Source organism: Peromyscus maniculatus, chromosome 11, assembly GCF_049852395.1.
Source record: "Peromyscus maniculatus bairdii isolate BWxNUB_F1_BW_parent chromosome 11, HU_Pman_BW_mat_3.1, whole genome shotgun sequence".
NCBI classification, from domain to species: Eukaryota; Metazoa; Chordata; class Mammalia; order Rodentia; family Cricetidae; genus Peromyscus; species Peromyscus maniculatus.
In genome coordinates this window covers 101,358,995-101,382,057 of record NC_134862.1, presented here as the reverse complement: position 1 = coordinate 101,382,057, position 23,063 = coordinate 101,358,995, and the positions used below count along the sequence as shown (strand labels likewise).

The window sequence follows — 23,063 nt, the reverse complement described above, 5'->3', positions numbered from 1 at the left end:
CAGTCTGTCTGATCCTCTGTCCTGCTCATTAGTGCTTTTGGATCACAGCTCTAACTATGTCATACCTCACTTGCCAGTGACCGGTTTCTCACAATGACATATCTAACTATGTCATACCTCACTTGCCAGTGACTGGTTTCTCACAATGACTCATCTAACTATGTCATACCTCACTTGCCAGTGACTGGTTTCTCACAATGACACATCTAACTATGTCATACCTCACTTGCCAGTGACTGGTTTCTCACAATGACACATCTAACTATGTCATACCTCACTTGCCAGTGACTGGTTTCTCACAATGACACTGTACCACCCACAGCAGCCCTGATGCATCATGTAGGTCCTGTGTCTTATCACAGTCCTTTGGGGCTCTTGGTTCTAGCACAGATGCTGGTTTTGAGGTTATCTTACTCACCATACTCCCCATGGCTGACCCATGCCCTACCTCACCTGACCACATCTGACTCCACCTTTCCAGCCACCACCAAGGCAAAGATCTCATGGCCTTATCTGTCAATCACTAGGGAAGTTCTCCTACTGCTTCATGAAAAATAGTGGAAATAGTGAAAATGAGCAACTTCATCTAGTTGAAGCAAAGTTCATAAAAGGCCCCCTGCTTTGGGGTTCCTGTTTCATTTCCTTCACCATGCTCATCATCTTCCTCTACTCCACAGCTAAGGTTGAAGATGTCAAGCCACATGTGAAAAGACAATCAAGGCTTAGTGACCCTGACAGGGTGCAACAGGCCTAGCAAAGTCTTGTGCACACTGAGGCAGGAAACCCTGACCTCACAGAAACATCATGGCTGACTCCACTCACACTGGCCTGAACCTGCCGCTCACATCCCCCCACAGTGTCCCTCGCATTTCTACCCCCACGACCAGCCTACCACACTCTTTGGGACCTCCCAAGCATTGATTTCTGCCTCCTCTGTGAGCATGTACTTGCCAGCTTGCTCCACAACTACAGAATGAGCCACCTGTGTTCACTGTCACTAAGCATTTGTCTCAGATCAATATAACATTCCTCTAAGACAAAGGCTTTCTTTCTTTTTCTGCAGAAGAGAACGCCACCATGATCCTCTATGACAGCAGACGCTGCCTTGATATCCAACCAACAACGATGGCCCAAAGAAGCTCTGTACGCAGGCAAAGGCAAGGTAGCCTTCCAACTCAGTAACAGAGGGAAGGTGTCTTAAAAAGTTCCTCTGTGAGAAAGCACTAACCTGCATGCTTAGCAAGGACCTCCATGCGATCCTCAGGCCCCAGGGACAGGACTGGAAAAAGACCTGTGCCTAGTAGGTGAGGCCTGCCCTGCACTTAGCCCACACTGTTCTCCCACCCCATCTGTGGGCAGGCTCAGAGATTGAAAATGGTTTCCTCTCTCTAAGAATTGTGCCTGCATCTGCAAGAAGCATCATGTGCCCATCTTCTCTCCCATCATCTCCCCCCCTCTTCCCTTCCTCCCTCAGACCGTTGACTCTCCAGCACCCATGGGAAGTCATTCCCTAGTCCTTACCATCACATCGCACTAGTTGTACCACTCTGCTGCCTCTGAGGCCGGGCTTCCCACCAACCTTCCACCACCTGCCCCTTTCTCTCAGACACCCCTCCTGGCTCCTCTCCATGCCTCTACATGCGTAGAATCAATGCTTTCATACCACTCCCTGTCAAAAACTCTCTCTGGACCCCTCATCCCTACAGGAAGAAGTCCAGATGCTACCCAAGATCATGAGGCCTTTCACAGTCTAGCCTTTGCCTGCTTTCATTATCCTATCATTTTTCTACTTATTTATTTTGCAGTATGGCTACCAAACCCAGGGCATCACAGCACAGAGACAAGCTCTCTCCTCAGCCCCTTTGCCTGCTTCCAACTCTATTCTGTCCAGGAAATAGTCCCTGGTACCTTCCATGGCTATGTGCTTGATGTCAAAAGGGACCCAGGCTTAGAAAACAGAGGGGTACACAAAGTGCAGTCCATGGGCTTAGGAGACTCTGGGAGAGAGGCCTTGGGGACTCAGCCAGTTTGGTGGAAACTTCTTGGAGGCCACAATTGTGTCCTCCTTCTGCTCTGAGATACAGCCTGCCCTGAAGACTTCTGTCCCACCTGTTAGAATCTAAACAAACAGGACAATCATGATGAAAACGTAAGTGAAGCACTGCGATGGGAAACCCATACAACTGATTTAATCCCAGTGAAAGGAGCGCCTACAAACACAGCAGGCCTCAGCCCCATGGGGAAGCTAGGCTGTAGCTCACTCGTGTTGGTCGGTCACAGAACAGCAACATTACAGACATGCAGATGCAGACAGAACGCTTGGCAGAAACCAAAACCTGTGCTTTTCATTCCTCCGCTTTGAAAAGGATCTCACTGAAAGCTCTAACAAGAACCAATGCGATGGGGCAGGAGATAAAGGAACATGTATGGCAACCTGGGCTCGACCTCTGGGAGAGAATCAACTCTGACCTATAGGCACCCCATGGAATGTGCCTCCCACTACACACAAAATAAAGAACTCTGATGAACGAGATGCACATTTTACAGGTTGTCCAATCCCAAGTGATCAGCCCTGGACACATGTATAGATCACCAATGCTAAATGGACTCGGTAGGTGGTATCTATGCATGCATGTATCTATGTAACAGCAATGATTAAAGAAAAGAACATGAATATGGATGGGGGGAATATAGAGGGGGCGGAGCAGGGGAGAGTGATACAGATGCAGGGCTCCTTTATGACATTCTCAAAAAATATTAATTACAGAGCCAAAAACAATTAATAATCACAGGTGGAGGAGGAATTAGTCTTTACCAGGGATAAGTCCTTAACTGGTCATCAAATACCAAATGGTAAGCCAAGAAATGCATGTGCACAGGAAGCACTGAACAGATTCAGTAGGTCCTACTTCTATGTTTATTTGTTTATATGCACTTGTAACAATGGTTAAAGGCCAAGAACAGGGAGGGTTGGCATGAGAAAAGTAGGAGTGAGAAGAGGAAGTGGGGGATGGTTTAATTAAATTAAACGTAAATAAATATTATAAGGCAAAAAAATGTATATGCGAAAAGCAGAGACTAAATTTGAGAAGCCAATGACTTCTAAGAGAATTCCAGAAGGAAATAAGGAGATGTCACAGCAAAATTAAGGCAGAGGAGGGATCATAAGAGAGTCCTACCTAGTATGATCATTGTCTTCATTGGACAGCATGTTTTCAATCAGAGACTGTTGTAACTCATGGGGCCACACTTTCAAATTGTAACCTTTGATCATGTCAAGAAATGGGTGTACTAGGTTACCATGCTCATTTTGTTTTTAATCGAAAGAAAGCAGACGCTAATAGAAAACATTAGGCTGCGTTTCCCACAGCCCGGTGCACACTGGGTTTTACATGTCACTGTGCATTCTTCAGTTAGCAATGTAATTAGCATTTTATATTGTGGCTGCTGTCACAAAAAGTCTAGAGGGTTTTAGTGAGGGGGATTCTATTTTGGGCACATACGGAGCCTGCTCAGTTATGAATACTGACCCTTCTCCTTGCTCTTGGATTCTGCACTAAAATTAAACAGAAAATGGGGATGGGATAGTATAACTGAAGAGAGGAACCACTCCAGCAGGTTGGAGACTAGAGACTGAGGGTGCGGGCAGCAGAGTTCAGCGTTTTCCCTACAGCCTCCTGCTTCGGCACTGGCTGAGTCCCCTTCTCTGTGGAACACCGGGCACACAGCACTGCTCAGGAGCTACTCATCCTACAATCCTGCGGGAGCGCTCTTCATCTTCTCCATCACAGAGTGGCAGCCTCGAGAGCCAGTCACTCCCCCTGCGGCTCTTGAGGGCTGGGATAAGGCTTAGTTACTACAGCACCCTGCTCGTGACAGCACCTGTTCAAACTAGAGGGCATCAGAGGACAGAGACGGTCTAGTTCTCAGTCCCATTTGATGCCCGAACCCTTTGTAAAGAAACTGATTGCAGTTCATTGAGCAAAAATTACTCTAAGGGGAAAGGAATTTTTAAAAAGGTCCAAATGTGTTTCCAGGGAACAAACAGCTTGGAATGTTGTATGCCTCGAGGCCCAAAAGACAGGTCACTCAAAGAACTTGTCATGTCCTTTTATAGAATGAGAGTCTCCTGGCAAGTTATTTAGGATAGCAAGCCTGGACCTACTTTTGGGGTCCAATCTGGCTCTTGGGAAGCATAGAAGAGGCTTTTTCTAGCCTGGACATCTTGAGAACAACCAACATTTTGAATTCAAAGCTGCTGAGCTATATTTGAGGTCCAACCACACTGCTAACTGGAGCAGGCAGGATGCCCAGAAGGCTAGATTTGGAGAAGCAGTAAACCAGTCAAATCAACCAGGTTATGAGGCTGCTGCCTTGTACGGCCAGCATCAGTGGGGAGGAGAGGAGGGAGGGGAGGCCATTTGCCCTCTTCATCTCTCTTCAAGACTCCTGTCCCTCCATGCCTGAGTCTATAGTGCAGCTGTCTGTGGCAGGGCATTAAAAATCTCTGATCATTATTCTCCCCTCCCCCGCAACACAATTCCTCGCATTCCCATGATGTCTTGATGGTGTGTGTGTGTGTGTGTGTGTGTGTGTGTGTGTGTGTGTGTGTGTGTGTGTGTTGGGGTCAGGCAGACACCTGTTGCAAGGGAATCTCCCACAAATCTACAAGGATGACCCCAGCTAAGACTCCTAGCAATAGTGGATAGGTAGCCTGAACTGGCCATCTCCTGTGCTCAGATTGGTGACTACCCCAATTGTCATCAGAGAGCCTTCATCCAGTGACTGATGGAAACAGATAGAGAGATCCACAGCCAAGCACTGGACCAAGACCAGGGGATCCTGTTGAAGAGAGGGAGGGAGGATTTATGTGCCAGGGGGGTCAAGGTCATCACAAGGGAACCCACAGAAACAACCAACCTGGGCTCATAGGAGCTCACAGACTCTGGACTGACAGCTAGGGAGCCTGCGTGGGACAGACCAAGGCCCTCTACATATGTGTGACAGTTGTGGAACTTGATCTACTTGTGGGACTCCTGGTGGTGGGAGCAGGGAACCTATTCCTCATACTGGGGTGCCTTGCTCAGCCTTAATACAGGGGTGGGGAGAACTTAGTCCTACCTCAACTTGATATGCCGTGCTTTGTTGACACCCATGGGAGGCCCACCCCTTTCTGAACAGAAACATAGGAGGAGCGGATGGGGGTGGAGGGAGGAGGGAATGGGAGAAGAGGAGCGAGGGGGAACTGTGGTCGAGATGTAAAATAAATGAATACATTTAATTAATAATAATAATAATAAAAATCTCTGAGCATAAACACACAGGTGGATAACACCAGGACTCAGGACGGATTTCCTGAAGGGTAAAGGGTGAGTGATCTGTGGGGAAATTGGTGCAAGAGACCTGACCGCAAAAGGTTACCTCAAATCCAAATTCAAGATTGCTCAGCAGTTTCTCTTAGTCATGCAGAATCCTGGCTCATCCAGCGCCCTCACTGGTGAATCCTGGCTCATCCAGCATCCTCACTGGTGAATCCTGGCTCATCCAGCACCCTCACTGGTGAATCCTGGCTCATCCAGCACCCTCACTGGTGAATCCTGGCTCATCCAGCACCCTCACTGGTGAATCCTGGCTCATCCAGCACCCTCACTGGTGAATCCTGGCTCATCCAGCGCCCTCACTGGTGAATCCTGGCTAATCTGATACCCTCACTGGTGAATCCTGGCTAATCTGATACCCTCACTGGTGAATCCTGGCTAATCTGATACCCTCACTGGTGAATCCTGGCTAATCTGATACCCTCACTGGTGAATCCTGGCTAATCTGATACCCTCACTAGTGAATCCTGGCTCATCCAATGCCCTCACTGGTGAATCCTGGCTCATCCAGCGCCCTCACTGGTGAATCCTGGCTCATCCAGCACCCTCACTGGTGAATCCTGGCTAATCTGATACCCTCACTGGTGAATCCTGGCTAATCTGATACCCTCACTAGTGAATCCTGGCTCATCCAATGCCCTCACTGGTGAATCCTGGCTCATCCAGCGCCCTCACTGGTGAATCCTGGCTCATCCAGCACCCTCACTGGTGAATCCTGGCTCATCCAGCACCCTCACTGGTGAATCCTGGCTCATCCAGCACCCTCACTGGTAAATCCTGGCTAATCTGATACCCTCACTGGTGAATCCTGGCTAACCCAATGGCCTCACTGGTGAATTTAAAGGCAAGGACCCCTTCCTTCGGATATACTACAACAATGTCTTCACTGCTCCTGTGTCTGGCTCACAGCCTCACTTCTCTAAGATGAGGAAGCAAGGAACAGCAGGATTAAGCTGTTAGGCTCCATGGGTGCCATGGTACCCAGCAGACAAGACAGACTTTAGCCCCAACCCAGAATCTAAAGGCTCCCCTAGCCATCTGCCAGGACATGCTAAAGGAATATAAATCACCCCTGATTGCCCTGAGCACGTTATAACTAAGAGAAAAGGTTGGCAAGGTACCCAGGAGTGAGAAGGAAGCCATGTTTCAGGTACTCCAAAATCAGACAGGAGGAAATTAGGCTTTAAAAATATCATCATCTCTACAGGGCCAGCCTCCTCATCCTGACAACAGTGTAGCTTCATCTCACCCATCTCAGTTTTCTAAAATCAGTCAGACATTCAACCTAAAACATACATCCACAAATTGCAGCAGAACCAGCTGCGTCCAGGGCCCATGCATTCCATTAGCCCTCAGTAGGATTTCAGTCCAAACACTGGGCAGGAGTAGAGAATTGTGACTGAAGGATGCTGGGATGGGGCTTCACAAGTCAGGTGGGAGCAGTGTGTCTAAAGCCAAAGGGATGCTGGGATGGGACTCAACTACTATGAAGACATTTCCTTAACCACTCAACTCTGTCTCACCTAGAAACTGGGAATGATAAAGGCATTTTGCAGGATTACTGTAAGGGTTAAATGGGGATCCATCTGCACTCTACTAGGCCCCAAGCAGATGTCCATAAATGGTGATTACACTGGGGATGGCTTGTGCCCTTAAGATGTGCCCACTAAAGAGCTATCCTGTAGCTGCCTCAGAAAGTTTCTCCAAGGCCACTGAGGGTCAACCTCTCAAATACTGCCATGTCCCCCATGCCCCTGCCCTTCCTCCCACACTCCACATAGCTGTATATGATGAACTAGCCTCCCTGTTATCCAATGAGAAATCCTACCATGCCCACTGACTTCTCACTCTCCTAACAGCAAACCTGCCATTGGATTCTTTAAATTCTACTGTTTACCTCACCTCGATGCGCTTCTCTCCATCTGCCACATCTTAGTCCAGTAAGTCTCCAGATAACACGGCTCCGACCTGCTTTCCCTGACCCTGCAGTCCGACCTCGGCCTGCAAGACCTGATGGGCCCCTCCCTGCTTTCAGTTCACCATTGCTCGCCCCCAAGTAAGATCTACATCCTTGAATGTGGGTCTGGAACCTTTGGTTCATCAGCGCTCTCCCAGCTTCCATGTGCTCGTGCCACACAGAGTGACTTGTAGTTTGCCCCCACGAATCACACCTGCCTCTGTCACACAGGCTTCCACCTCTTTTTGGGATCCCGCCTCTACCCTGCTCTGTGCTAACTCATTCTCAACTCTTTTCTTGGGTGTCATTTCATCTCAGAAGCTTTCTCGTTTGAATCCCGGGTGAGATGCCCCTTCTGCTACATTCTGGACGATCGTTTGTTTGTTCATTTCTTCCAGTAACCTGTAGCCATTGAGGAGAAAACCCCAAGAGTCTTAAACAGCAATTGGTCCAAAGTAGGCACTCCAACATTTGCTGGGTGGATGAATGGATGTTAGAAATGAGCCTGCCCTGAGGATCAATCTCTGGTTAAAATGGCTGTCCGTGGACTAAGACAACCCCAAGCATAGGAAGGACCAGGAGTGCACTGAGAATGGGCAGCACGTACCTAGGATGGCCACCACCTCGTCATCCTGGATCACCTCCAGGGAGCCTGAGACCACGAAGCAGAGGCTGTCCACACTCTCCCCAGCATGATAGATGAGGTCTCCTGGGGCGCAATGCACTGTCTGGAACTCCATGGCCAAGGCCCGCAGGCAGCCATCACTGGCCAGCCGGAAAGCAGGGTGTTCCTTGAACACTTTGCGGTTCAGGTGCACACAAATGTCAGCTCTCATGTCCTTGGGGCAGATCTGCAGAACCTGGCCAGACAAGGAAGAGACAGTGTGAGGACCGTTCCACAGCCTCCTCCCCTCAGCACCCTGAGCAGAGGGCAGCGCCCAGGAGACCATACTGTACTCTTATGCTTCAGTGTCTAGATTCTAGATCAATCTGCTGAGTGCTTAGGACACAGTTCTGAAAGTCAGGGCTAGGAGCATATCGGGCATAAGAAAGGCCTCTCTGAGGAAATGGTGTTTCAACTGGCAGATTCAGAATGTGTCAGAGTGAACCTCGTGAAATTAGAACATTCCAGCAGGATAACAAAGGCTCTGTGGGCCTGAGCAATCATCCACCCAAGTCAGGGGGAGGGCAAAGAAATCATATCATGCAGAGAAAACACTGAGCGTGTGAGACGCTTCTGAGTCACTGATTGTGACCAGGGACACGGATCAAGGGACTGATGTCAGCTGGGGCCCCTGAGAGGGATCACAGAGCTCTGACCCTGGGGAAGACAGGGACAGAGAGTCAAAGGGAAAGACGAGGGGAGCCTGGACTGGGCTGGTTCAGTGCAGCCAGCAAGAAGTGGGTTTGCTCAGAGTACATCCTCAACGAGCAAATCAAATACATACGCATATGTCTAAGGGGTACAGCATGACATTTTGACATGCATACAACACATGAAAAAAGCAATCAGTATATCCATCCCTTTAAATATTCGTCATTTCTTTATGTGGAGAACATTCTAAACACTCTCTTCTGGCCGTTTGGAAACCAAACAGCAAATTGGTTAAAAAGTACAAAATTACAGGTGGGGAGAAACAGCCCAGCATTCTGTAACACAGTGGGGTCACATTAAACTACAGTGTGTTCTGATCCCACAGCTGGCATGACTTGCTGCTGATCGGGTGAGTATGGGCCGGTATTTAAAGAGATGTATTTACATGAGACCTGCCTAGGATCAAGCCAGTCAGAATTCCAGTGTTGATGGCAGAGGTGCCCCCCCCCCCGCCCGCCCTTAGCTGAGCAGTGACTGGTGCTTGATGGTTGTGGGGAAGGGAGACTCATTCTTCTTTGGGATGTGCTCATTGGTAGGTAATCCATGCCCCAGTAAACAGCCTCACCATCCATTTACACACGCTCACTGCTAGTTAGACTCAGTGGGATGATGATGATGATGATGATGATTAATAATAACAACAACACACATGAAGTTGATGGGGAGAGAGGTTAGTGGGCCTCAGGGACAGTTAGAGGGAGGTAGTTGGGGTAGATAAGAAACATTACACACATGCATTAATTTTCAAAGCACAAATACACTTTACAAAAATGAGATCGGTAAAGTCTCGGTTCCTGAGAGCTTGCTGTCTGCCAGGCATGGCTCAGCAAGTCACTTACCCAGTTCATATCTATTTGCCAAGCATCCATGGTGCCTAGAATAGGCACCATTCTAGGCTCTAATAATGTGGTAGTTAAAAACAAATAGCCAGCTGGGGTGGTGGTGGCCACACCTTTAATCCCAGCACTCGGGAGGCAGAGGCAGATGGATCTCTGTGAATTCAAGGCCAGCCTGGGCTACAGAATGAATTCCAGGAAAGGCTCCAAAGCCAGACAGAGAAACCCTGTCTCAAAAAATAAAATAAAATAAAACAAACAAACAACAACAACAAAAACAAAAAAGTAGCCAGCAGTGGCAGCACACACCATTAATCCCAGCACTCAGAAGGCAGCAGGCAGATCTCTGTGTTCAAGGCCAGCTTGGTCTACAGAGTGAGTTCCAGGATAGCTAGGGCTACACAGAGAAACTTGGTCTCAAAAAAACCAAGCAAAACAAACAAATAGACAAAAATACCTGTTTTCATGGAATTTACTGTCTGGCAAATGACAAGCAGAATAAATAAAATTTGGTAGCCATCGCTGAGATCAACAAGGAAGACAGAAAGGACAGAGAACAGGGGCATATAACTTTACATCTGAAAGTGTGTTTGCTGACTTGGTCCCCATAGAAACTCTAGGATGTGCTTTTAATTCTATCAGTTCAGATGAGAAGCTGAGACACAGGGAAGCCCAAAGTTTCCCAGCCAGCAAACAGCAAATCTTGGCTTTCACATTAGGTGGCTTGGCATCAGAGCCTAGTTACAGCCTAACCAACTCCTATGCCAGGCAGTTCTGCAGAGCTAATGGGTTGCAGTTTGACTTGCAGCATCCCCACCCTCACCCATGTTACTGAGGAGGAAACCCGGAGCTTGGCACATGCCAGACAGCCACTCTACCAGCTGGCCTCTGTCCCCAGCCCTGACTTGCACCATCTAAAAAACAAACTAGGAACAGCAAGCCATGTGGATCTCTTTTTTTTTTTTTCTAAACAATTGAAAAATTGCCCAGCTTTTCAGAGCAAGAGATATTTCTGTGGACTAAGTGTTTGCAAGAAATCACTGCATGGCTTTCTACAGCAATCCTCAAGGAAGGCAACAGGGCACCTTCTGGTGGTCTTTTCCAGAGAGATCAGCAGTACTTTTAAAATATTCTTTTGTGTTCTAGTCTGTGAACCAAGTAAGGGGCATGGAATAAAATGTGATCATTCAGTGGCTACTTCTTACGGTGCTGGGGGGCTTTCCAGACCCTGTTCCTGTCTTAGCACCAGACACTTGCCTCTGTATCTGGGGCTTCTTCACCAGCCTCTCCAGATCAGCTCTTGCCCTGGATGACTTTACTCCCTCCCTTCAGTGTCTACATGGAGGTGGAGCAGTCAGAAGAGGTCACGTGACTGAAATCCCAGTTACTTAGTAGTAACTTAACCACTCTGTGCTTTAAACACTGACTCCAGTGCTAAGGGAAGTTGAACCCATCTGAGATAAATCCCTGTCTCTGGATATCTCTGCATTCCTGTTCTGGGCTGCAGGATGACCAAATCGTGAGTGTCTCTCTGGGAGAACGGAGGGAGGAGAGGTAGAGGTACAAAGCCATGGCCTAGCAGACAAACAAGACTGCTGCAAAAGTGCTGATCTGAGGGTTTTCTCCGTGTGGATCACAAGCCGGTGGGGATGCCCATATCATGTCCAAGCAGTGCGCAACAGCAGAACCAAGGTTAGTTCTCCAGGTGAGTTCACATTTAAATATTTGCTTCCCTGAGTTAGGCTCCCACATAAGGGTCTGACCAGGTAACAACATCATTTTCAGGGCACCGATTCCAGAATCATGGAGAAGATGGGGGGATGGGGCTGTCTGAAGAGGAGGAGGGCAGACTCTGGGCTGTGCAGCATCTCCATAGCTGTTTCTGTCTGCAAGTTCTACACTTGAGTAGGCAGACACATCCCCGCTCTGAGGGAGGGGCTCAGGCCTTCAACCCACAGCCTTCCAGGGCTCCCCTCTCAGCTGCCAGGCTTTGAGACGTCACTCTCAAGAGTTATGACTGTGGAGAAGCCTCTCCTGGGGTGGGCATCGAAGGGTCAAGGTTAAGGCTCTGGATTCAGTCCTGTTCCCAACATACACTGCAAATGCAAACTTGAACAATGTTTAGTTTCTGGGGCCAAGTCTTTCTTGTGGTGACATATTGTGTACCCTAATAAAATTTACCTGAAGATCAGAGAACAGAACAAGCTACTAGATTAGACATAGAGACCAGGCAGTGGTGGCACACACCTTTAACCCCAGTACTTGGGAATCACACACCTTTAATCCCAGGAAGTGATGTCTGGACAGAGAAAGGAATATAAGGCGTGAGGAGACAGGAACTGAGGCTCTTTCAGGCTGAAGAGTTGGTGAGGTAAGAGGTGGTGGCTGTGGCTTTCTCTGCTTCTCTGATCTTCAGGCAAATTTTATTAGGGTAAACAATATATCACCACACTTCCTTTTTGTGTGTGGAATTTTATGAGCTCTCCCATGCCGTTGTGTTAAAATATCTGGTACCTGGGTACTTGTGGGTCCTTATTCAATGCCATTACAGAGCTTGCATGGTCCAGAAGGTCATAGCTAGCCCAAAGGCCATAGAGGCCGTGTGGTCTAAAGGTCATCTTACTTCAGTGTGTTCCAGACATGGGAACTGGGGCAAGAGAGACATGTGATGTGCTCAAGGTCACTGGGGGGAGGAGGGAAGCGGGACTCCGGAGCTGGTTCCCGCCCCAGCAGCTGCTGCCTCATTTCCCAGGCTGGGCTCTGCCATGAGATGCCACAGTTGGGACCAGGAAGTGGGGTGGGTCCCGAAACCCTCCGGGAGGTGAGCAGGTGAGCAGGACAGGAATTCGATGCTGACTGTGCAGTGTCCCAGGCGGTCCTGCCCAGCCCTGCAGGGACGGGACAGGGAAGGGCTTTTCCCAGACAGCAGGATCTACACAGTCATTCTAGTGCCTGGGAAAAGAGAAGCTTCAGGGCAGAGATCAAAGTCCTTTCTGCTCCATCGGCTGCCAGGCACCCACAAAACCAGCAGGCATTGTTGCCAGTGGTGAGCAGAGACAACAGGCACAGCTGGGCGGGGAGCGGGCAGAGCCAGGAGGCAAGCGAGCCAACCTGTGCCCTGCCTGCCCCGTCTGAACCACAGCCTTCTTCCCCTCTAGGGCCCGCTTTTCACCTAGAAGAGGCAGAGCCTGCAAGATGACAGGAAACAACAGACATACAGGACACACATCCACACGTGCACGCAAACATGCACGCATGCACATGTACACAGAAAAATATATTTTAAAAAAATTAAAGGTGGGATAATAGCAGAAAAAGGACAAGCTTTGAAACCAGATGAAAACTGGGTTCAAATCCTGGTTACCCTAGACCAGGGGAAGTAAAAAGAATGAACTGAGCCTCTGGTCCTCCTCATCATTCAACAGAGCTTCCAGCCATACCTTCCCAAGAGGGAAGTGAAGCCCACACAAGGCACTATGGGTAACAGTCATGCAAACACTGGTTCCTTCTGGTTTTCCCCAACAAATGTTTGCATGTAGCCCAGACTGGCCTCAGACTCGGCTGACCTGCCTCCACCTCCCAAGTCGGAGATTTACAGGTATGTGCCACCACACCTGGTGAAACATGTGTTCTCGGAGCATGTTCAAGAAACGACGGTGCTGTGGTGGTTTTTATCATGACACCCAGGAGACAGGCCCAGAGCCATGAGCCTCTTAAAGTGGAGGGTCAGAGGACCTGAGCAGTCCTCAGAAACCTGTTCAGGTAGAGGAGAATGGCAGGCTGACCTCACAGCCAGGTCAATCTGGGTTTCAATGTGTCCACAACTACTTCTGCCTTAGTGCTACCATTTCCCTAACTCTGCAGTGGCGAGGTAGGGTTTGGTGAGAGGGAAGTGGGATCAGAAAGACTGAGGAATGGAGAAACTGAGTTGAGGATAAGGCTTTGGTCGCAAGGCAACATACAGAGCAGGGGCTGGGGTGAGGCCCGGGCTGGTCTAGCACATGTAAGGCCTTAGGAAAGTGGGCATGGTGGCACACACCGTTATTCCGGCACACTGGAGGTAGGCACAGGAAAAGTTCAAGTTCATCCTCAGCTACATAGTCCAGGCTAACCTGGGCTACGTGATCTGTCTCAAAGGGAGTAGGGCACACAAGATAATCCATGCATTAGCCCTCTGTATCTTTCGGAAACCCCACCCATCTCTGCCCCTGACTGCCGTGTTAGAGAAGGGCAGCGCAGAGGAGGGTCGCCCCTCTCTGGACTGCCCAGCAGGAACCAGTCACCAACTGACGACTACAGCGCAGACCTGTGCCAGCACTGCCTGCGTTTGTCTGAGGTACAGTCTCACCAGGGAATTACTGACCCTGTCCACCACCCCTGGTGCTTGTGGGCGGTGGCCAGAGTCCAGTTTTAATGACAACACCATTATCAGGACTGAGAAGAGGAAGAGAGGGGTGACAGAGTGCCTTGGGACATTGCCAATTAAGAGAAAGATGAAAAAAAATAACCAAGATACAATCATGTTTAATGCAGCAGTTCTTTAAGAAAATCAAAGTTCATTTGATTTCATTATGAAATCAAATTATTCATTATGATTTTAATGAATGAAGTTCATTCATTAAAATGCCATGCCAAACAACAACAACAAAAAAAAAAAATCAGCATTTTGAAAAAAGCCAAGATTGGCAAGCATGGGACCATCTGGGAAGCTGGGGCAAAAGGAAACAAGCCCCCTGCCCAGGCTCTTCATTTTATCATGATCTAACTTTGATGTCTAGATGTCCTAGACAGCAGGACATCTGTTCCCCTCCCTCCAGGAGACACACTTTGTGTTCAGTTTCCAAAATGATGGCTCTTACTTTCTGGTCCTTCAGTAAAGACAGTAGAGAGACTAAAGCTCCTGGAAGAAGGACCTAAGAACCCCAGATGCCCCAGGCGAGTTCTGAGCCCAGCCCACTGGGGAAAGCTGGCGACAGGTGGTGTGGCTAAGCTTCTCCCACTCCTTACCTTTTCTGTGTCGATGCCTCGGGACATGGACCAGGTGGACACAATGTAGTCCATGACCCGCTCGCTCAGCCCTTTGGGCACCTGGTAGAGCTTCAGGAAATCCCGCACACTGTTGAGCATCTCATGATACCTGTTGGTGTTGGCGTACATCTGCTGGAAAATGGTTGTCACGTTCCCAAAGATGGTGGCATACAGGAGAGCTGGAGACAAAGAGAAGAAACTATGTGTGAGTGGTCCATGAGCCAAACTCCAGAGCACGTGACTCCCTCAGAGAAGGCCTGTAGCCAGAGCTGTGCTTTGGAAGGCTGTCCTGACCTCAGGAGAACCTCACATCCCAAGCCAAAGAGTTTCTAACAGCAGGTAACCAAGACCAGTGGAGCATTAGGCAGGGCCCATGTAGATGAGACCTGGTGTGACTGGTGCCTCAGACACATGTAAGAGAAAAGCCAATCCACACTTATCACAAAAAAATGTGTGCCATGCCTGAGGCCATCAGCCAAGTGTGTATCCAGTCCCCACACCAGTCCAAATCCAAACAACAACCTACCAAGCTCTGTTGTGTGCCAAGCACCATGCTACCTAGGGCACTGAATGTTGAGACACAACCCTGGTCCTTATAGAACTACATGGTAGAAGCAGCAGACCTTGGTACCCTCCACAAATAACTGAACTATAGTGAGTCTGCCGAGGCCCACAAAAGACAACCACAAGCTGAAATAAGCCTGTCGTCCCCAAGTCTCTTTTTGTCGTGGTGTTTTTATCTCATTGATAGAGACACATACACTATATCCATTAAAAAGTATAAAACTCACTATTTCAAAAACATATTTTTAGATTTGTGCAGCCATCACGTTTGTAACATTTTCATTTTTGCAAAAAAAAAAAAAAAAAGTCTCCTATCCGTGGTCAGTCCCATTCTCCCCCAGTCTCCCCCAGTCTCCACCACCACAACCACTCCCTACAAACTCATGCATTCTAGGCACTTGCTATGAATATACGTCCTCTGTAACAGCTTCCCTCACACTATAACAAGCATTGACATTTCCTTCCTTTTTGTTGCTAAATAGCACTCAATCGTGAGAAAAGTCCACATTTCATTTGCTGCCCATCAGTTCATGGGCATTTATTTCTGTTTTTATCTTTTCTTTTTTATATTTTGGCCGTGAGGCTTATGAATGTCTATGAACATCTGTGGGTAAGTACTTGAATAACATGAATTCTCTCCTTTCAGGTTTGTGCCTGGACTGGCACTGCTGTCATATGTGACTATGTTTAATATACCGACAAACTCCCAGCTGTTTTCCAGGCCTCTCCTGGCTCTAGAGAGATGGATCAGCAATAAAGAGGGTCAGAGTTCCATTCCCAGCATCTTTGTAGGATGGCTCACAACATCCTGTAACTACAGCTCCAGGGCATTCTGGTCTCCACAGGCACCTGCACACGTGCACACACCCACACACAGACACACATGTATATGCATAACTAAAAGAATAAAAATATCTGGGGGTGGTTGTGCACACCTTTAATCCCAGCACTTGGGAGGCAGAGGCAGGTGGATCTTGATGAGTTCTAAGACAATCTGGTTTACATAGTGAGTTCCAGGCCAGCCAGGGCTACATAGTAAGATCTTGTCTCAGAATAACAATAACAATAATATAGTAACAATCTTTAAAGATAGTAATCTTTAAAGTAGCTGAACTTTTTACATTCCTACCATACATGAGGGTTCTGGGACAATGTCTCCATACTGTGCCCTCCACTCTTTTATTGAGCTCTATTAGTATCTGTCTTTCCTGTCACCATCCATGATAGTGATTTTAACTGTCACCTTGACACAACCTAGAGTCACTTGGAAAGAAGTCTCCATGGGAGACTGTCTATATTAGGTTACTATGAGTATGTCCATAGGGGTTATCTTAATTAAATTAACTGATGTGTAAAGACCCAGTCCAGTGATGGCAGCACCATCCCCTAGGCAGGGGATCCTGAACTACAGAAGAACAGAGAAATTAATATGAGCACAAGCTAGTGTGCATGTTTGCATGAATTCATTCCTCTTCACTCTTGACTATGGATATGATATGGCTAGCTGTTTGAAGTTCCTGCCTTGACTTCCCTACAGTGATATAGCCTGGGTGAGCTGAGATGAACCCTGGTCCTTATAGAACTACATGGTAGAAACAGCAGACCCTGGTACCCACCACAAATAACTAAACCATAGTGAGTCCTGTTGAGGGCCACAAAAGACAACCACAAGCTTCTAGCAGTATGCTGGTCTGTACTTTTCTTCACATACACTCTCTGGTGTGCAAAAATTACAGTCAAGTCATTTCAAGGACTTCTTCCTCTGCATCCAGTAGTTGCTTAATAAATGCCATAGATCAATGACTGAAAGGCTGTCTCTAAGAGGTTAGTTTGCATGTGTTCAATGGACCATATCACCTAAGTCTATGGGAGGAATGCAGATTTTTGCTCCCCTCCAGAGCTACTGGGTCTCCAGAACAAGGCTCACAGTGGTGTTTTCTCAGGCTCTCCTGGCAGCTTTGAGTGTTAGTCTGAGTCTGCTAAGTGTGCACACGGGCCCTGTGCTTCACTAGTGAAGTGAGTGCAGTGTTCCCTGCCAGATGGGAAGGTCATCAGAGGGAAGATATTGGGCTATAGTGAGGTACACACAGGGCCTTAGTTAACCTCACACCACTGGACAGAATGGAAGCCACATGGCCCAAGAAGGAGACAGGACCCCAAGGCAGGCAACACCCCATGAGCCTGATTCTGGGGTGGACTCGACTGTACTCAGCTCTGGATTTCTGGCAAGCACTGGCCTTGCGCATCTCCACCTGCCCAGCCACTGCCTAGGTCAGAAAGTGGCTCTTAAGATGGGGACTATAAAATACACCTATCTCTCTATTTATAGCAAGAAAAGCCTGAAAACTCATTTAATACTGTGCTAAATATAGCACAAATGCCTACATTACCTCAGACTCCGCTGCACTGGGGAATGTCACTTAACAAGCACAGGTCTTACAGGAGACAGAAGGTCATTTCCAGCCACTTCTCATCTGTCTAACGAAACAACAGTGCCCACAGCACTACAACCCATTAACAGTGCATTGCACCACCTCGCTAACCAATGTTTTAATAGCTCTGCAGATAAAAGGAACAATTTCCACAGGCAATAATTCCTGGGAAGGAACCAAGATGGTCAGACCCTGGTTGCAAGGGTCTTCCAGTAATTCGCTGCTTTGGCTCATCCCACGCTTGCTGAGTCGTGGGTCATGGGTGGACGCTTGGTTACAGGTCACTTTGGCTCATCTTGTGCTTGCCGAGTCCTGGGTCATGAGTGAACCACTGGTTACAGGGCACATGTAGAAAGGCGGCTCGCTTCTGGGAAGGTTTACAAGCCCACACCCTACTTCACTCTGTGATGAGAGCTGAGGTTGCTCCAACATGAGTCATCAGAGAGAATCTCATTTCAAAGAGCACACACTTTTTTTTTTTTTTTTTGGTTTTTCGAGACAGGGTTTCTCTGTGTAGTTTTGTGCCTTTTCCTGGAACTCACTTGGTAGCCCAGGCTGGCCTCGAACTCACAGAGATCCGCCTGCCTCTGCCTCCCGAGTGCTGGGATTAAAGGCGTGCGCCACCACCGCCCGGCAAGCACACACTTTTAAAGTTGTTTAGCGCACAGGAAACCCAGGCCCACTTTCCAAAGGCAGTTATGCTTAAAGTTCTCACAAAACCTGAGCTTTCCCTTCTACATCTCAAAACAAAAATAAAGTGGAAGACTTTCCAATAGACACAGCTGCCTCCCCGACCACCCGAATCTCAACATCACAATGATTGTACAGGATGGCCATTAGTGAAGACGTCTCCCACTGAGTGAGAGGGAGAAATCAAGTCACTTTGACAACTGACTGCTCTGCTCTGGGTACCTTGAGCATGTTGTGATTTTCTGCACTGACTGGCCTTCACTTTTCAGGTTTCAAAGAGTCATTTGGTTGCTAAGTGACACTGTAGGTCATAGTACCGCTCTTCACACTCACCCCGACCTCACAGGATTCTGGGTAGCAGATATCTATAAACCTATCATACCCTACTGAGTCCCCTTCTCTGCATAAGTCAGTGGTCTTAATTCTGCTGTTACAACTCTGTGAGGCAGGAGACTGCCCGCTTTGGACACCAAGGGTCACATAATGATCCAATGAGTGCAAGAAGAAATGCTAACATCAACTACAATGACAAACCGTGTTTATGTATCTACTGCCATGGACGAGCCTTTGTTCTAAGCATGTGTATGCAGGGTGGACAGTCATGGAAGATTCTACTATCTTCATTGTACTGATACTGAGTGAAAAAGGCTACGTGATTCATCAAAGCCACACAGCCAGGAAGAAATAGATGGAGGACTCACTCCCAAGAGAATGGCTTGTAAAATACTCATGCAGAGCACCAAACACACCTCTATCCACTATACGCGTATGCCACCCAGGGCCAGACGCTGCCCCAGCATTTCATATGCACTGATCCTAGTGAGGCTCTCTTAGAATCCTGCGAGGTGTGGTCTATCATTAGCCTTATCATCAGAGGTAGATGAGCTCATGTTTGTTAGGACAACAACAGGAAATGGATACAAAGCACACATATATGTGCCATCCCAGTTTTTCAAGTCAAGCCATGGGCAACAAGAAGGGACCTGGAGCTGTGGGTTTTGAGTCCCTGGTGTCCTCTGGGCCTCACCTTAACTCAGCTGCACTCTCCACCTGAGCCATGGTTGTGGTTCTTGAAGCGCCATCCGAAGTGGGAAAACCTAACTGTCCACATGAGAGAGTCAAGGGCTTGGACGCCTATGGACCTATGGTGTGGGAGGGAACCCTGGTACACTCACAACATATTCAAATGAAGGTGAACCACAGACCCTCCTTCACATGGCATCAGAAAGTAAGGTGACTGTTCCAGAGCAGAAGAGGAAGGGAGAGAGATGTCTGCTGAGAGGATCAGCATGTCAGATCCAGAGCCAGGTCAACACAAACACTCCATCTGAACAGGGCAGGGGCACACAGGGTAGGGGCACACAGGGGCAGGGGCACACAGGGGCAGGGGTACACAGGGGCAGAGGCACACAGGGGCAGGGGCACACAGGGCAGGGGCACACAGGGGCAGGGGCACACAGGGCAGGGGCACACAGGGGCAGGGGCACACAGGGCAGGGGTTGGGGGAAGAGCACAGCAGAGGCCAAACAGCCAGCTACCTAGATCTGCGGGATGGCTTTGTCCACTCCTCCCCACAGAAAGAGTCCTTGTGTTATACCCTAAGTTATCCTGTAAGCCCCACCTGCCCAAGGATGAGGTAATTTCCTGGAATTCTGGGAGTTGTAGTTCTTGAAACTAACAAAGCCTCATGTGAAAAAACAGTGGTCTACAGGTTTTGTCTTTATAAGCCCTTAACACGTGTTGTCTATGGTCCACTCAGCTTCATGTCTCCCAGGAGTGGTCCTGACCAAATTCCATCTTGGTCAATATAAAATATTTTAATAAAGCTTGCTTTAATTGGCCCAAAATGGTGGAGTGGTTTTTCTCTGCTGAATCTCAGGATTAGCATTGGGAATGACTTGTCCAGCAGAGTGCCAGGAGCAATGGACTGCCCTACAGAGGGGCTTCTGTCTAGAACACTTACATGTGTGAGGCCCTTCCATATCAGCAGAGTGCTGGGAAGGACAGATGCAGACCAGGATCAACAAAGGGCGGGGGAGAAAGGGGAAAGATAGGGAGGAAGGAGAAGAGAATCAAGGGGAGTGGAGGGGAGAGGAAGGGAGGGGAGGCCAGGAGAGTTTACACATGCTGTTCCTCCAGGAGTTCAGTCAGCTCATTGTCTGGAAGACCACAGGAGTCAGATGAAGCATGACAAGGGGTCAGACAGGAAGAGGGAGAAGGAAGTGACAGCAAGGAGCATCCAGCTGATCCCACTTGGGGGCTGAATGGACCAAGGCCTCCCAGAGGAGAGCAGGGACTGAGCTCTGAATTCTGATCAACTACAGTGTTGGAAGGAAATGGAAACAGCATGGCCAGGTGTGGAGGCTGAGATAGCAAGGCTGACCTGAACATCTGTAAATGTCCCCCACAGACCTCAGGGGCAGTCCTAGAAGAAGAGACAGAGTCCCGAGAGGACCTATATGATAGAAGGTGCTGTCCTGAAGGCCCAGCCTCATGGCTTTGTTTCCTTCATCCTTGAGATCTACGCAGATGGGATGATCTCTAACCTAGCATCCCTGGATGCAATGATGCTCTGCTCATGGCCCCTAGAAGGCCTCAGAACATCCATCAAACGACCCTCGTTCTAACCTCAGGCTTAAGGCCAAGTCAAGCAGCATTCATGAGTTCATGAACGACCTGTTGGAGCCCCGTCCCTTTTTGTGGTTTTCCAAGACAGAATGTTAGCACGCACAATGGATTTACTCTGCCATCGCTGATTCCGACACAGAATGTGGCCTGTTAAAAGCTTCAAGCTGACCCAACTTCCTGAGCTTTTGAGATATGTTCCAGTTTAATTCAGTACACTGAGAGAAGCTTTAGAAAGATGTTTCCATGGAGCAAAGTCTACCAAGTCACATGGTGTGTGAGAGCTAGAGACAGGAAGTAAGTTCACCTTCATTTCATGCCCTACAAATGACTCCTCTCAGCATACGCACAGGGGTCAGGACCACACATATCCTCAAAAGATAATCCCTTCACTTCTCTTTCAAAACCTGGATTTCAACTCTACTCCAAGAAGACCTTCTGAGCCAATGGGCCCTCTGTATCTGATGGAAAAGGTACAAAAAGTTCTAGAAGAGCCACACTTGTCTGAGAGGCCTAAGGCAGTGTTACTCATATGCAACCCTGACTTCCAGTGTGAGAAGGGGAAATGATAGGCCAAAGCATGTTCAAAGGGCTCTGAGAGGGTGATCCTGACCATAAGCTGCTTCCACTGAGGGTGGGGCAGATGTGTCCTGGAGTCGCAGTGTGCATAACAGTGCTAAAGCTTTAGTCAGTGGGGGAGAGAGGATCCCCTCACCCTCACTGTGTACAACGGCTGGCACATGGTGCTTGACTCAGCTTAAGTGGCTACATCAGAACATGATAGACTGGGTGGCGTAGACAAGTGGCATACATTTCTCACAGCTCCAGAAGCTGAAGGGGCCCTAAGATCAGAGTGTGCCCAAGTACTTTGAGCCATCTTATGATGTACTTTGAGCAAAGCAAGGGGCCATCTCTCTGTCTCTTCCCATAGGGCATTAATCTCTTCACAGGGTTCTGCCTTCATGATGACCAGCCTCTCAGGTGCTCCACCTAGCGCACCATCACATCAGAACTCCAACACCTGAATTGGGGCTCCAAACACTCTGGATAGCATATGGTGATGATAAAATCTAGACCATCTTTTAACTCCAGTTCCCCAAGACATCCTCATGGAGTACTCTTACTCTGTCAATCATCTGGGTACTGCCCAGCCTTTCATGACCACAGGCGGTGGCAGGGTGTTAACAGATTGACACTCTGATAGCCAGCAATACCACATTGCCTCTGGCTCACCCTTTGCTCTGTTCCACAGATGGTAATGAGCCACTCCCTGTGCCTGGCAAAGCGTTAGCACTCAGCCGCAGTGTCCCAATAATCCTGGTCCTGAGAGGATAAAGGACTGCCTGCAGCCAAGGCGCTGGGAAGGGGTGCCTGCCCTATACTCGGGATGGTGGACATGGTCAGAACACCCATGCCACTCAGATTAGTTCTTGAAAGGTAAGTGGGCATTTTTAGATGGCAAGAGTGGGGAAGGGTCAATCAGTGTTTCAGTCCAAAGAGTTAAAAAAACAAAACTACAATCTATACTGTAACTCAGGACCTCAAATCCTCCATGAGCACTCTATCCTGGGACCTGGCTGAAAGAACTTCACAACATTTAAATCGTTTACAAAGGAATTATCAGTGTTAAAAGGTGCTTCTGCATGTGATTTTTCCTTCAAAAGCCCAAGATCTTGTAGTATCTTAGAAATTTTAAAATGAAAAAAAAAAAAACCCACAAACCTTTGATTTCCACAAAGAGAGGGGCGGGGGGAGAAGAAGGGAGGGAGGTGACTAGCTCGGAGCTGGGGGCAGGGTGTGGGTAGGGAATAACATGAGAGGCGAGGCTGGAAAGCCAGCCTGGGTGAATAAAAAGCCTAAGGCAGTTGCTCAAGAGCTGCCCACAAACCAGTAAACCACTGACATGGTCTGTGAACCCACCTTTTAGGAGCCTTACTAGAATATTGAGCCTGTGGAGGCCAACTGAGGCAGAAAAATTTGCACATGCTCAATAACCAACAGAGCATGGCTGAGAGGATGTCACATCACCTCAGGCCACACAACTCTTCCTCAGCTCTTGGCATTCACTTGCAGCCAAGACCACAGACTGAGAGGACCATGACACACCGGCACAGAAAAGAACCCAGGTCTCTGGACCATTCCCCAGCTGAGTTCCCAGTCTATATCCATGGACAAACT

General features: G+C 48.4%; 1 protein-coding gene across 3 annotated transcripts in view; it reads right to left on the bottom strand.

The window, feature by feature from the left end:
- The window catches only part of Kcnh1 (potassium voltage-gated channel subfamily H member 1), a 309,023-nt gene that overhangs the window by 84,584 nt on the left and 201,376 nt on the right, over nucleotides 1-23,063 (bottom strand). For all 3 annotated transcript variants that reach the window (XR_013043517.1, XM_006988144.4, XM_006988145.4), the window contains exons 8-9: nucleotides 14,554-14,753; nucleotides 7,943-8,195 (exon numbers count right to left, since the gene is read on the bottom strand). Coding sequence is in view for 2 of the 3 variants with exons in the window: in XM_006988144.4 (XP_006988206.1) it covers nucleotides 7,943-8,195; nucleotides 14,554-14,753 (453 nt within the window). In the remaining variant the exon portion in view is untranslated. The remainder of the gene's footprint in view (nucleotides 1-7,942; nucleotides 8,196-14,553; nucleotides 14,754-23,063) is intronic.